General features: G+C 32.9%; 1 protein-coding gene across 1 annotated transcript in view; it reads left to right on the top strand.

Annotated features, from left to right (window-relative positions):
- The first annotated feature begins 2,840 nt into the window (after positions 1-2,840).
- LOC143229907 (nuclear receptor-binding protein-like) overlaps positions 2,841-16,563 on the top strand; it is a 66,516-nt gene continuing 52,793 nt past the window's right edge. Inside the window, exons 1-2 of the mRNA XM_076462776.1 lie at positions 2,841-3,210; positions 9,157-9,280. Coding sequence (XP_076318891.1) covers positions 3,019-3,210; positions 9,157-9,280 — 316 coding nt within the window. The 5' untranslated portion in view covers positions 2,841-3,018. The remainder of the gene's footprint in view (positions 3,211-9,156; positions 9,281-16,563) is intronic.

The raw sequence follows: 16,563 nt of genomic DNA, 5'->3' as shown, positions 1-16,563 counted from the left end.
AATTGTCCGACTCCATTTATCAAAGAAAGGTTAGGTATTATCTTCACAGATGAAGAAAGAAGGTGGACTGATACGAATGGTAGGCGAATATAAAATTTCAGTAAAGGTAAAATAGGAAATCACCATTACTATAGGAAGCTTCACTGCGTATATTGATGTTAGAATAATTAATATTGAATAAGAGTACGTAATGAGAGCTTATTCCATTTAAGAATAGAAATATGAGATTAGACTAGTTCAATATATCTTTATAGTCTATGACCAGAAAATCCACGGGCAATACATAGCAGCTACTGCACTGGAGGTGCATTTCCACTAAAAATAGGGACAGTGGTCATTGTACCACTAAGTATGGAAATACTCATACCTGAAATCATCAGAAATAATTCTTCATCTAGTTACTGGATAGGAATGGAACCAAATACTCATCGATGTTCTGTGGAACTGGTAGTGTGAAAACTCTCGCGGATATTAACAATAGCAATACCATACCTGACTTTGTTCAGGGAAGACTCAATTCAACTTGTGATAAAAAGAAATGTAGATATGGAATAAATTATAAGCTATAACAAAAGGTAGTTTATATGTAAATGCGAACAAAACTGGATTTCAATGTGAAATACCATTGTTGTACAATCCCCATTATAAAAAAGGCAAACTCCGAAGTTATTCAGCTGTTGGAAGTGGCAGATGCTCGGCTAAAAAGAATCAATGATGTGGTATACAGGATTTAGAAGGATAGACAATCCAAGAGGTCATTAGAAGTACGTCAATGAAAGAATAACCAGTTAGACTACTACAGAGAATAACTTGACCGTGGAAACTCAACTTACAGAGGAATTTCGAGACCAATAAATAATCAGAAATGGATACGCTGGTGTATTCACTTGGTCATCTATTCAAGAAGAACATCTTAAATGACAGGACTTCCAGTGACAACAAGGAAAATGATGCTGTCCCATTTGCATATCACAGGTGTCGAAAAAGAAAACCCTTACAAAATATTTAGTGAACGGATAGTTTAGGGCATTGTTTTATTTTTCGTATTAGGGTAGTTCGAATGATTTCACAATCCAAAAGTGTTGTATGGCACATTTTTTAATGTTTTAATTTATGTGTTAGGCAGAAGATATATGGCGTTTAAATTCGTAAGGGGGTGTGTTAAAATCCTAAGGAATTTAATGTCGGATTTTCTGGTACTTTTGATTGTATGTTATAAATACCTAGTTAAGCAAACAATCGTGAATTTTAGTGGTAATGTAGTTAAGAAATTACTAAAGATATTCATCCAGGGTGTTTTTGTCAAATATGTGTAAATAGTAAAGACATTCAGCCAGGATGATTTCGTCAAATATGTGTAAGTAGTAAAGTAATTCAGCCATGGTGTTTTCGTCAAATATGTGTAGCTGTGTTAGTTGTTGCATATGCTGACTTATATTTATAAGTTAATTATTTTTTATGTTATTACAGAGCAGTTAGAGTCACTTGTATAAGTGGCTTTAAAGTACCACAGCATTTAAGCTTGTCTATTTTTCTTTCTTTTTTTTTTAGTTGTTTAAGTACTTATACTACTTATAAATATTTTCCACCTTAAATACTTACATTCTCGGACAGCTTTTATCTTGGGCCCATTCGTCTGCATTCATTATTTAGCATTGAAAGACTAGAGGGAAGTTGAAATCATCCACCAACAACATTATAAAGCTCCCACGGTTGAAAGGGCGAGTATGTTTGGTGTGATGGGGATTCAAACCCACGACCCTCAGATAAGGAGTCGAGTCGAGTGCCTTAATCATCTGACCATGTCGGGCCCATACGACTTGTATCAAGAATATAGGTATTAAAATGTCATGTAAATAACTTCCGAAGTTGAAGTAGAACTGTAAAACCATAGGCAGTTTTTAAATGGAAGCTGCTACCGACATAAAGAAAAATATTTTAGTCGTATAAATGTAAAAACATTCCAAATTTATCATATATTTCATTTTAGAATTATGCGACTGTCGAATATTTACACTCAGGTACTGGTATTAGTATTAAACTTGTTTCAACGTCTTCCAAACCTTCAAGTAAAAATGTGTCAAAGAAGTTTCTTAGGCAGCGTTTATATGTTTCACAAGCAGATTAGTTTAACTAATATCAAACCGTTAACATTTTTAGAAAGATGTATATATAATATCAATTTTTTTATAGACTACTAATTTTTAAACATAAACATTAAAAGCTTGTTTGGAATTAAGCACGAAACTACATAACTGGCTAGTGGTGCTCTGTTCGTCACGAGTATGAAGACCCGGTTTCTGGCCTTGTAACTCAGTAAACATGCCGTTGTGCCACTGCTGGACAATGTTAATATACCATTATAGAAGGCCCAGCATAGCCAAGCGTGTTAAGGCATTCGACTCGTAATCCGAGGATCGTGGGTTCGAATCCCGGTCGCACCAAACATGCTCGCCCTTTCAGCCGTAGGGGGGTCATAATGTGAAGGTCAATCCCACTATTCGTTGGTAAAAGAGTGGCCTAAGATTTGGCAGTGGGTGGTGACGACTAGCTGCCTTCCCTCTAGTCTTACACTACTAAATTAGGGACGGCTAAATATAGCCCTCGAGTAGCTTTGCGCGAAATTTAAAACAAACAAACCATTAGAAAATGAAATTTACGAAGAGTAAAACTGATGACTACGGGTTTCTAATGTCATTTTTTTTTATTTCAGAATTCAAACAAAGAGTTTAGTTCGAAAGTTATACAGCTAACAAAATGCAATATATATATATATATATATATATATATATACTCACATTTAATTATTTCTTCATAGAGGACGCCATCGTATTCAAATGTTTTTTTGGTTTTTTATGGTGTGTTCAACGGAAGGAAATATTGAAACAGTAGACGTTGAGGTGGAAAGGTGTTGGTGAAATGCAATTAATGTTATTAATATTATGCTTTTCATAAGAAAAACAGTGACTTACTTATTATTTTCCAATTAAAAATATTAAAGCCGTATTTAATTGAAAAATGCAAGATATTTTGAAAGATTCAGTTGGTGGTAAGCCACCAACAGATGAAGATAACATGTCGGACTCGAACCAAAATAATTCTGTTCCAAAACAAGATGAAGAAGAGAGAGAGAGTAATGATGATTCTGAAGATGACAGCGAAATATTAGAGGAAAGCCCTTGCGGACGTTGGCTGAAGCGACGAGAAGAAGTAGGTGTATTTGTTTTTTATCAGTTGCTAAAAATCCTACGTTAATGGGGCAGTTTTAACTCAAAGTAGACAGTGAAAACTATAATACATTCGTAATCTAAAGAAGTTCAACATTGAAACTGAAATAAATAACAGTATCATTTTGTTTACTTCTCATTAAGTTTATTTTATTGTTACACTTACACTGAAAATATAATATTTGATAAACATGTGATGATTGGGTCTTAAATTCTACTTTTTTTCAGTGTTTATTAGAGGTTTAAACAGCATTAATTATTCTGAACAATTGCTAGATGGAAACAACATGGAAGATCTTATCACTTGAATATGAAATTGTTAAGAATAAATGGAAAATTTCAAGAATGATAAGTTCCTGCACCAGATGATGTTTATCCAAGGGTATGTAAAAGGTTAAAGTATGGATATTTGAATCACTTGCTTCTATTTTTTTTTTTTTTTGTAAGATCTTCAAGTTGAATACTGGACAGGTACTAGAGGATTGGAAGTTAGCTAATATGACTCCTCATTTCAAGGTTGGTGATACAAATTGCCCAGTATTTATAAACCTGTTAGTCTTGGATCAGTTGTGGAAAAATTTTGGAGTTCTTGATAAAAATGCTTTGCAAAGTCATTTAACAAAGTTTATAATTTTATTGGGTGTTCAACATGGTTTCACTTAGGAAAAAATCTTATCTTACAAAATCTTTTGAAAATCTAAGGTGTTACTACCAATGTACATGAAGTTAAGACTGTGGATTTGATGCATCTCGATTGTCAGAGAGCATTTGACAAGGTAAGGTGCCACATAAAAGGCTTGTAACCAAATTATCTTCATAGGTGTGAGGGATATGTTAACAAATTGGACAGCAGATATGTGTGGAGGGAATAGATTGAATAACAAAAACTGGCAAGATGAAAGAAGGCTGAGGGTTGTTATAAATGGATTTCAGTCATACCAGATTGATGCCATGAGGTTTCTCAGAGGTTATAACCTTTAAGCTTTTTTATTCACACAAATAACACATGAAGAAAAAAGTTAATTTTTAAGTGTTACTGGCTGTAATGCAGCTGGTATTGTATTACAAAAAGATTTGGATTATTTGGCAAGTTTTGCAAATAAATGGCAGATGATTTCTAATTGTAATAAATGCAAGGTAATGCATGTGAAATATCACAATGTGATTTATTTGTATAATTTTAATTGGAGTAACCTCAACAGTGTTATGGAATAAAACCATCGTGGTGTTCTGGTTGATCAATCTCTTAAGTCATTTAAAAAGGGCAAATAGAGTTTTGGATTGTATCATCAAAAGTATTTATAAAGGCTGGCTCTAAGTTTAAATTAAAAAAACATAATAGTTTAGGTTAGTTGGTCCATTTTGGCTGCCCCAACAAGTCCAGTGCTGTGCCTAAACATTATCTTATAATGTTGTTGTACAGATCTTTGGTTAGGCCACATTGAGATTACTGTGTTCAGTTTTGAGCTCTTCGCTTTAGATAGGACAATGAATTGATGGAAACTGTTCAGGGTAAGATTTCAAGTTGTTTTCTTTTGAAGAAAGGAGAGTTAAAAGGATTCTGATTGAGATGTTTGATATTGTTAAAGGAATTGATTCTATGTACTATCATTTTTCACAGTTAAAATTTAGCAGGGTAGGAATCATCTTCAGCTACATCAGTTATTTTCCTAACAAAAGTGTTAGCCTTTAGATAGGATTGCCTTATTAGGATATGGTTGAAACAGTAAATTTAAGGGAGTGTAAGGGAAGAGTAGTAAAGGTTTGAATCATAAGGGATGACATTGAGTTTTAGTTTAGTAGATAAGACAGCGGGTACAGAAAAACAGGTTTTTTGCTGCCCTTAAATGTTATATGTATGAATTTATAATTTTTATAGTGTGTATTTGAATTTAGAAGAAAGTGAGTAACCTCATTAAAAAAAGAACACAAAAAGGAAATGCTTAGTAGGATATGCAACGTTGTAAAATAGTGTTTGCAGTTAAATGGGCTTGTGCAATACGTAACTAGAACCCAAAATCACTTTGAGCCACGACTAATCCTGCCTGGTATTCAGAAATTATAGCTTGTTTCTTTGAACCTCAGAAAGCATTTGATGTGTCTCCTTTAGTAGCATCAAATATAGAAAATACTTTGAACATTTAAACAATTGTGAAATTATTTGATGTCTTCAGAACCATATGATAGTTCTAAGAATTTACTTAGTACAATGGAAGATCATTTTACATGTATGTACCTGGTAGAATGTGTAACAATAGAGAAAACAATATATTTGTATTGAAAACTTAAATTGTCAGTGTAACTTATTTAATTTTATGAAGACAACTGCCCTGATTTTTAATACAACTTAGAACAATGTCATATACTCAGTTATTGGAATTATGGACAATCAAGTATAATATGTGTTTATATACATTTTATACCATTACTGGTCCAGGTTGTCAGTACCGGTACCAGGAAGACTTATCTTTTTAAAGCCTTGAAATCACACATGGGTCATTCCATGCCAAGTCACCTAGAGCTTTCCAGTTCATGTCATAGATTTCCTTGAAAAAACTTAAACAAAAAGTTCCTTTTGATTTATTCAGTCATGTAGTACAGCTTTAGGATTATTCATGCTGAATTAATCAAAATGAAGTTTTTACTTAAATTTGACCTGAACTGGTAAAAGTTCTTTTTTCTGGATGAGTTGCCATAGAATCACCCAAATGTATAGATTTTGCATAATATATTGTAGTAAAACAGTGTAATAAAAACAGCAAAGCCTGAATTAATAAACTTAATGGACACTAGACTGTATGTAAAAGATAATCCTAGTGACTAATAATATAGAAAGTTACAAAAATTGTATAGGGCTAATGATTTATAAAAAAACGTGAAAAATTTAGTGTTAAGAAAATTGGTACTTAAATGGTAAAAGACAAAATCAGTATGTGCTCACGTGAAAAAATATTAATAAATAGCCAATTCTTGGCCAATAATTTACAACTGTGTACAGAGTCTATGACAATTTCAATGCAAAATGAGCCTCATTAAATTACTGAATTTGCTTAATATTCTAACAACTGTTTCAGTAACAACCATTTTTCCATTTTATGTTGGTGCATGCAGTACAGTGTGTCTCTAAATTCAAATAGAGCATGACTACACTTCTTTGTGAATTCGTTGCCATCTATATAATTGTCCACCTCTTGCTGACTGCACCATTTCACTTCTTTTCAAATCTTACGATATTTAGCAAAAGCTTGCTCTAGACTTTTATTGCAATTTCTTTTCTTCAGCTGTCTTTAGAAAGTAAAAATCCAGTTTGTTCACTAATATCAAACTGCTGGCTAAATTAAGACAAGCTTACAATTGAAAGTGAAATGGAACAGAAACTGAATTGTGACTACATCTGATCCAATGACAACCTTCTCTTCCTGGCTTTGTATCATGCTGAAAATTAAAGTATTTCATCAATTGCATTTTTAGGTCACAATCAAATTTTTAATACCCTTCTTGCCACTCTGAATTTGCTAATAATTAAATTGGTAATTTAAACTTTAACATATTCAATTAGTTTTTCAGCTACAAATATTGGATGTCAATATAAGACAACAACATACATTGAAAGTGTGCATGCAACATAACTAGTTTCATCTTATTAAAATTAAAGTTCTTGAGTTGTAACAGCCAACAGGGTTTTACCAATTTATCTCTGTGCTTAATCCTGTATAAACAAGCAGCAGCTAATTGTGTGAACAGGGAACTTATGACAGACTTTACAGAAGCTCTAATAAGCACTCAAAAAAAAAACATTTGACTGGTGCCCATCAAATGTAAAAGTCTGAAAATACCTTTTTGATCTGTATCCTAATATTGTCAGAAGTTAACAGAAATAATGTTAGTAAAAAGGTCTACATTTAAAGTTTTTGCTAATATACAACACACGTTATTTCTTGTATAAATGTTAGTAAAACAAACAATAATTACTCAAGGCTGTACCCATGATGTATATAAAAACAATCACATTTTATTAACAATTTGAGTAAATATATTTTATTTCTTTGGAACTTATACTAAGAACATTGTATGAAATTATATCAGCCACAAATTGTCCTTTGTACAGTTTGTCATTGAAAAACAACATATGTTTTTTTAAATATCAGATGATAAGTTGTATATTTTGTTTATACCTACAAATGAAAATAAATTGACAAAAAGTTTTAATATATTTAAGCTATCAAAGCTACACCTGTTACATCTAATGATGTCTGCCACAAATGTTCATGAAGAACTGAACCCTAATCCAGCATCCTTTATTGTTTTCCAATAATTTATGTATAAGAATTATCAGTTTGTTACATTCAAGTAAGAATAAGTAAATAGTTTAATAATATCATTCTTAGTGGGTATGAGTGAGAATCTAAGAATGGACAAAGGTCAGTAACTAAAAACACCCACTGACCCATGCAACAACATGCAAAGTGATCAAGCACCATTTTTGTCTGGAAGAGTAAGATGGATCACATGTATACAACCTGGTTCCATGAAAATTTCATTAAAGCTTTCGATGCCTCAAGGGCTGAAAAACTGAAGAGTGTTTATGCTCTTCCATGTGGAAACACTTGTCAAGGCATGCCAGATAAGCTCATGTGGATTTCTGTACATTTGTGCTGAAAAACTATCATCTCTTACAGTAGACTAAATATGGAAAATATGCTTTGACCATGCCAACCTTTTGTAATAGTTAAAAATTCTGCTACAAGTCTTTAAAAATGAAGTGTCATTAGGTAGAACATGACTGGATGTCGTAACGTTAACCATAATCCTATAATTGAGGTTTTAAAATTCTTGTAATGTATTCAACCTCTATTTATATAATTTAATTTATTTGTCTTTCTGTAGGAATTTTCCTTTAAACATGATAAAGCAGAGGTACTGTCAGTGCAAAATCCTGAATGTTCACACAACAAATTCTGCTTATAAAAATCATTTTGCTAAACCTCCATGTAATCTCTAATATCTGAGGACCGTCAGCTGAATATTGGCAAGACCAGTCACATACAAACCATAAGTACAACAAAGCTGTATGAATTAGAACAAGTGTGCATCCTGTGTGTATGGTTTCTATTGTCTTTGTTTGTTGCCTTTAATCAGAAGATATGTAATTTTTGGTCACCAATGCATTCAGAGTAGGCATATTTTAAAACCAGCTGATGAAAAGCCCTGTAGATTCTGTAACTTGGATAATTACTACTTCATATTTTTCTTTTTTTATATACTCACAAGTGTTACAGCAGTTGTTACACATATTTGTGTCTGTTATTTTCTACCTTTACTTCTTTATTAAGGATCTATGCTTTTTTTTTTTTCCCACAGAGTTTCACATCTACTATACCAGTACTCTGGTGGTTTTTATTATTTCAAGCTTTACAGACCTCAACCTATTTCAGTATTAAATCTCTAAAGGATATTTCATATATTTACTCTGTTTTTTTTTGTTGTTTTTTTTAAGGTTATGCATAAAACTTACACTGGTCTCAAAGCTAATTTTGAAATGTGGTGTGGATCTCATGGTCTGCAAATTCCCATTGGAAATTATTATGCATTACTATATTTCAAATTCTTGGCCAAGTGGGTTAAGGTGTTCAACTCATAATTTGAGGGTCGTGGGTTTGAATCCCTATCACACCAAACATGCTCGCCCTTTCAGCTGTGGGGGCGTTATAATGTGACAGTCACTCCCACTGGTTGTTGGTAAAAGAGAAGCCCAAGAGTTGGCAGTGGGTGGTGATGACTAGCTGCCTTCTCTATAGTCTTATACTGCTAAATAAGTGACAAGATAGTGCAGATAGCCCTCGAGTAGCTATACGCAAAATTAAAAAACAAACAAACAAACAATTTCAAATTCTTTCTTTCTCTCTTTTCTTTTTTTCTGTTTAATTAGGTTCAGCAGAGAGATATTCCAGGGATTGATGTTTCTTACCTAGCTATGGACACTGAAGAAGGTGTAGAAGTTGTATGGAATGAAGTGAAATTCTCGGAAAGGAAACATTTTAGATTACAAGAGGTACTATAAACACTGTGAATGTCAAGAGGTACTATAAACACTGTGAATGTCAAGAGGTACTATAAACACTGTGAATGTCAAGAGGTACTATAAACACTGTGAATGTCAAGAGGTGTTATAAACACTGTGAATGTCAAGAGGTATTATAAACACTGTGAATGTCAAGAGGTACTATAAACACTGTGAATGTCAAGAGGTATTATAAACACTGTGAATGTCAAGAGGTACTATAAACACTGTGAATGTCAAGAGGTATTATAAACACTGTGAATGTCAAGAGGTATTATAAACACTGAATGTCAAGAGGTGTTATAAACACTGTGAATGTCAAGAGGTGTTATAAACACTGTGAATGTCAAGAGGTACTATAAACACTGTGAATGTCAAGAGGTACTATAAACACTGTGAATGTCAAGAGGTGTTATAAACACTGTGAATGTCAAGAGGTATTATAAACACTGTGAATGTCAAGAGGTACTATAAACACTGTGAATGTCAAGAGGTATTATAAACACTGTGAATGTCAAGAGGTACTATAAACACTGTGAATGTCAAGAGGTACTATAAACACTGTGAATGTCAAGAGGTACTATAAACACTGTGAATGTCAAGAGGTACTATAAACACTGTGAATGTCAAGAGGTACTATAAACACTGTGAATGTCAAGAGGTACTATAAACACTGTGAATGTCAAGAGGTACTATAAACACTGTGAATGTCAAGAGGTACTATAAACACTGTGAATGTCAAGAGGTGTTATAAACACTGTGAATGTCAAGAGGTGTTATAAACACTGTGAATGTCAAGAGGTGTTATAAACACTGTGAATGTCAAGAGGTGTTATAAACACTGTGAATGTCAAGAGGTATTATAAACACTGTGAATGTCAAGAGGTATTATAAACACTGTGAATGTCAAGAGGTGTTATAAACACTGTGAATGTCAAGAGGTGTTATAAACACTGTGAATGTCAAGAGGTGTTATAAGCACTGTGAATGTATATTTAAAGTTTGTTTTCCATTTTTAACTTAATAAACACATCAAATTTGCCAGAAATGTGTATACACGTTTGTAGCCACTGATATATATGAGGCTATTGACCTTTCTGATAATCAAGCCCGCAAAACATATTAATTGTAAACAGATGATTAACAAATAATTCTAATTACCTGTACGTATTAATTAGTGTCATGTAGAAATAATAAAAGGTAAAATGAATTTAATGTCCTAAAAATAACCAATTACGTTTTCTCGTTATTACCAACCACTAATCAAAATTAAGCTTAAAGCTATTAATTATGAAAACAATAAATAAATCAAAATTAGCATTTCTAATTATTACTGTTTCTGTTTATTTCATCTCTTCAGTTATCAAAATATTGTCATTGTGTTTTTTTCATTATTATTTTTTCATCAGTTTAAGTTTCTAAAAATAATAAACTTAATTGAAAGTAGGGTTTCTAATTATTGCTATTTTGAAAAATTCAAATTGTCCAAGTGATCAAAATGTTGCCACTTTATTTGTTGATAAGCCCAAAGTTACCTAATGAACTATCTGTGCTCTTCTCATCTCAGATACTGAAACCTGATTTTTAGTATTATACGTTGTTTTTAGCTATCTCATCTAAGAGGCCTGGCATGGCCCAGCGTGTTATGGCTTGCGACTTGTAATCTGAGGGTCGTGGGTTCGCATCCCGGTCGCGCCAAACATGCTTGCCTTTTCAGCTGTGGGGGTGTTATAATGTGCCGGTCAATCCCACTATTCGTCGGTAAAAGAGTAGCCCAAGAGTTGGCTGTGGGTGGTGAAGACTAGCTGCCTTCCCTCTAGTCTTACACTGCTAAATTAGGGACGGCTAGCACAGATAGCCCTCAAGTAGCTTTGTGCGAAATTCAAAAACAAACAAACATCTCGTCTAAGAACAGTGTTAGATGAATATAATAATGAGCCCTGTAATTAATTAATTAGAAAATTTCTTGTACTACCCAAGTCTGTAAATGTGCAGTGAAGGTCCCAGTTACTTAACATCACTTCTATGTATGTGTTCTTGAAATTAAAGAAAATAATGCAAAATTAATTGACAGTGGATATTGGTTTTCTTTTGTGTGGTGAAATTAAGATACAAAATAAAATGCTTATTTTTAAAGTTTATTAAATTATCATCCTATCAAGAAAGAATATTCGTAAGTATATATTTTTTTAAAATTTATTAAATTAAGTAAGTATATTTTTAATTAAAAACTTTAAAATTTACTTCTAATAAAAGCAAAGTGTTAAATTAGATTGAATCTAAAGATCAATGTGATGGTCAGTGTATATTATAAAATATACTTGCCTTGTGTCACTAGTTTAGTACTTTTTCTTGTTAATGGTATCTTTGGCTGTACTATGAATAATATCTTGTAATGTTTGATTAACTTAGGAGATTTAGGTTAGTCCTAAACAGTGGTGGGATTCAGGGGGTTCGCAGGGGTTCGCGCGAACCCGTTCTTAAAAATTTTTGAGCTTAGCGAACCCGTTGATGGCTTCAATTATACCGTCGAATTGTTGATGTCGTGGAAACATCTCCTTGAGAGAACCCCTTAAAATTTTTGAATCCCACCACTGGTCCTAAATGCATGTACTAAGTTAACAAAGCAAATCAATCTTTGCAATAATATAAAATTAATAAACACTAAATCAATATAAAACTTCATGACATTCAGTACATTAAATAGTATAACCAGTACTGTTTATGAAAGTAAGGATAAATGAATAATGCAATATAACGTACAGAGTTGACATGGAAACACTAGCTATGGGCTTTAACTACTGTAAGAGTGTAATTGTTATGAAATTCTAGATTGCATTGCTTTGCTACCTTATGTATTATGTTATATAGAAACATATTTGTTATGTATTATAAATGATTAATGTAAAGTTATTACTAGATGTACTTTTACAGGGTCCGTGAAAATTTTAGGTTTCAAGAGTAAGTAAAACCAAAATTAAGGCTAATAAATATTTTTATTTCTTGCTTTTGCAGTCAGTATGTTGTGCTGCATTATGCCTACAGAGTGTATAATGGTGTGTGCATGTTTCATTAAATCATGAAAGTACAAATTCCAATTTTAAGTGCTCCCTATGTGATATTATTTTAGTGTTTGTCTTACTAACAAACATCATACTACAGTGTAATGATGATTGTGATTAAACAACTGACCTTTCCAGGCAGCCTTTGGCCCTTCTTCTGGGGAAACTATTTTATTGCATCTACAATAGTATAATTACATAATTAGATAATGTTTATTCAAAGGTGGTGGGGTTAGTTAATTTTGCATTGTTATTGTTTCTGTTTGGATAGCTTTTATAATCCTACGAAACTTGAAGGAGAAATTATTTCTGTTATTTTTTCTTTGTTATAGTGGCATTATATACCCTTCAATAAGAGCCACATCGTTTTTAACATTGTCATTTATCACATTCAATTGTTGAAGTGTCTGTAGCACCTCCATGTAGTCCTTGGTAAATTCCCACAGCTAGTGGTCAGAAATCAGAAATCCAGGTTGAATTTTGAGGCAACTAAAGAAGTCTGTATTCTTTGTGACAAAAGCTTCAAATAGTATATCCTCAAAGTTACCAATAAACAGCCAAGATTCACTTTGTCTTTACCATTACTCATTTTGTCTTTGTGGATACAGTTGAAAAAAAACCAAAACTAATGCGTTCTTCGTTAAAATACCACGGATGCCCACTGAGTAGGCATACCAAAGCATTGTGGAATATTAAGATAACTGAAAGGTGCAGAAGTGGCATCAGGAGTAGTGAACTAAGACTTAGGATAGACTCAACCAAGAAAGATGCAGATTTCGTGAAGTCATCTTTCCTCATATCCTGTAAACATAAAAAGTACCAGAAACATCTAGATCTTGAAACATATGTATTTACCATCCATTGTATATTATTTGTTGCTTCAGATGCTATAAATACTCCACAAAGATAGATGCTACCAAGAAAAGGTATGACAAGTTCAAGAAATTCTTGATAATTGTCTTTGGGTTGGATGGCCTGAAGTTGTTTTGTGATACTCTCCTTAACTTTCTCTAAAATTTCTGGTACTTCATCTTTGTCAGCTTTAGTTTCATAACTGGACTGATCTGTGTATGTTGAAGATTAATGGAATCGGTTTAAAATAGAAATATCTGGACTCATAAAGTCTTTGATCATATGCCAAGATGTGTTCAAAGATATGATGCTAGCATTCCAATTACAGAAACTTGTTGTTTAACCCTTTCACATTGGGTAACTGGTCAAAGGCCATGTCACTGCATTTGTTAACTTGCATTCAAAATTTTATAAGTAACTAATATTTATGAATTTGTGTTAATAAGTTTGAAATCAAATTATAGATTATAATTCAAAGTTTAATGTTATATATGAGTTAATTTATTAAATTAAAATAAATATTAAAAGGGCATATTTAAACATACATTTTAGTGTGTAACATGGTATGTTGAATGCAGTATTGTTTGAAACTAGATGTTTATGATGTCAAAATACTAAGTCTATAATTTTGTACAAATTAGGAACTCATATTACTGTTATTATCAAGCTAGATTATAAAAGTAGAACCTCGTATCCTTTTATTTTGCTTAGACATTGCTTATGTACTAAATCATACATTGTGGCCCCATTCAAATCTTTCCATTTATAAAACAGTCCCATATATATACATTTACTTAAAAAAATGGCATGTGAATCAACAGCTCAGAATGTCGAATATCCCCAGAGTAGTTTTTCCACCATTTTAGTCTAAAAACAACAACATTTTTTTCAATCCAAGGGCTCAGTGAGATATGGTTGTTTTTAATTTGCTCGAAGTTTCATATTTTTTAAAATATAGATAGATCTTCTCATTTACTAAGGGTAATAAATTATAGTGGAATTCTTTGTTATCCATGTAGTTATTTATGATTTTTTGGTTATTCAATTTTATATGTATATACAACCTTAAAAAAAAAGTGTTTGATATCCTCCAAGTGCAAAATTGTAAAAGACTTAGCAACAGAGTACAGAGGTTATAGCAGGAAGAGATAATTGTTTCCTTTATCTGTTGATTTATTGCTCTATATATTTAAAGTAAGTTTAATAATTTCTAAATAGTAATAATCTATATACATATATGTATAATTACTATAATATGACTGTATATTACAAAATACTACTTCACTAAAAAAATAGCCAATACAGGGAAGACTAAAGGTCAGTTTTATGTTACTGGATGTGTGACCTGATTGCATGTGCATCGCATCATAGTAAGTTATCTAATGTTAGCTAGGCGTGACTGGAAGGTCAATATAATAAAAAAATAATAAATATATATGTAATATATAGTGTCATGAGACTTCAGCTATTTTTGTGTTATGCTATGTAATCATTGTAGCAGAAAAAAAAATTTATATTCATTTTTTAATTTCTTTATGATGGTTACAAGGTTGGTAAAGTGACAGATTACACATAGTTAGAGTGTAGAAAATAACATAAAATATAAACTTTTCTTGAAAACAAACATATTAAATATATTTTGGAGGTGTTAAAGACTACACAAATAATATTTGAGATTTTTGGGATGAAGAATAGTTTTTTAATTATAACATAAAATCACTTTGCACTCAGATGAGTAACAAAACTGACTCTATTTTTATAAACAAATCTTTAGTAGATTTAATTAAATAAATCAGAATTTTCTCATATAAAGTACTTGTAATCTTCACTAAAAGTCTACCAAAGTTTGTGAAGATGCACATGCTCTTTCAAAAGTTATAGTACAAATAGTTAGCATGTGAAAATGTGTAAACTTGTATATATTATACTGAACCCATTTCGAAAGGGTTAAACTTTGTCTTAACAGCACATATGCTGCTCTATTTCTGCAACCAGTATTGTTTACTGTTCTGTGAAAAGTAACTGCCTTTACATGATCTATGACTTGCCAATCTTACTGCAAAGAAAGCTTGAACATGTTCAGTGCCAGAAGTCAATTTTAGAACACATTGGAGGTGGTTTTAGACAGGATTACCAGCAGATTATTCACTTTTCCTTTCTATATGGTATAATGATACCATAAGTATCATTATAAGTAGCTTGCTATCCTTGTGAACTACAAGTGAGAGTGTTGGCTGGAATTGTTCTTTAAGTTATTTATGCAGAAATGAAACCAATAATTGAAGAACTGTTGATAGTTTGTTCCTGCACATCATGATCAAGGCTGTGTGTGAGTTTTGGCAGTAAGGACAAATGTTGCCTTTCTTTCAACATCCCCCTCGGTGTGGATTCCTGTACGTGGTGAGGGGACCTCCTAGGGAAGGTTCTGTTCTGTCTGGATACCTTCTCTGGGATCTAAACATCCACCCACGTATTTGCTGTGCATAGCGACCTGTGAAGGGGAGGAGAGGATCCTGGTGGTTGAGGGGTCCAACCCTAACACACCACTTTGGCCTTGAATTCCTGTAGATGGGCAGCCTTTGGGTCAATCGGCTGGTCCACTTGGGCTAGAGTTAACCAAGTACCAATGTTGGAAGTTCTCAATGGGTGTTGTGGACATTGTGCCTGATGCTGGTGTTTGGGTATAGTGCTCACAAAACCCTTGCATGACATTGTAGTGCATCCCCTCGTAGGGCTCCATGGTGGGTGAGGTCAGTGGATACCGAAATATTTCTTTTTTCCTTTGGATCCACCTTCACAAAATGTAAATAAAATAGTGAAAACACAGTCAAAAGGTAAGTGACCATGTCTTGAAAACTCTGAGTAGCAATCTTCAACATCTGTAACACACGTACCTCATTTTCTTATATTACATTCTCTTTCAGAAAAACCTTTAGGGCAATTGTCCCCTTTTTTATTCAGAAGGGACTAGAGGGTCTTGCTGGCTCTCCAAAGTCAATAAAGAAGCTTCGATCTGGAGACATATTAGTTGAAACATCCACAACCCACCACAGTGAACTCCTCTTTAATTCAACAGCAATTGGGGATATACCTATTGAGGTTACCCCTCATGCTACCTTGAATTCATCATGAGGAGTTATTGTTGAGAGGAATTTGAAGAATGTCCCCGAGTCAGAGATTCTTGCTGGTCTCTCCACTCAAGGAGTTTCTGCAGTGAGGTGCATTTTCACTCGCAAAGATGGAGTTACACTGCCAACAAATACCTTCGTTTTGACATTTATATCATCACGTGCACCTGCCACCATCAAGGCAGGTTATCTAATTTGCAGGGTATGGCCATACATTCCAAACCCTCTCCAAT

Source organism: Tachypleus tridentatus, chromosome 10 (assembly GCF_004210375.1).
Source record: "Tachypleus tridentatus isolate NWPU-2018 chromosome 10, ASM421037v1, whole genome shotgun sequence".
NCBI lineage: Eukaryota > Metazoa > Arthropoda > Merostomata > Xiphosura > Limulidae > Tachypleus > Tachypleus tridentatus.
Note: the sequence above shows the minus strand (reverse complement) of the source record. Positions and strands in the feature narration are given on the sequence as shown.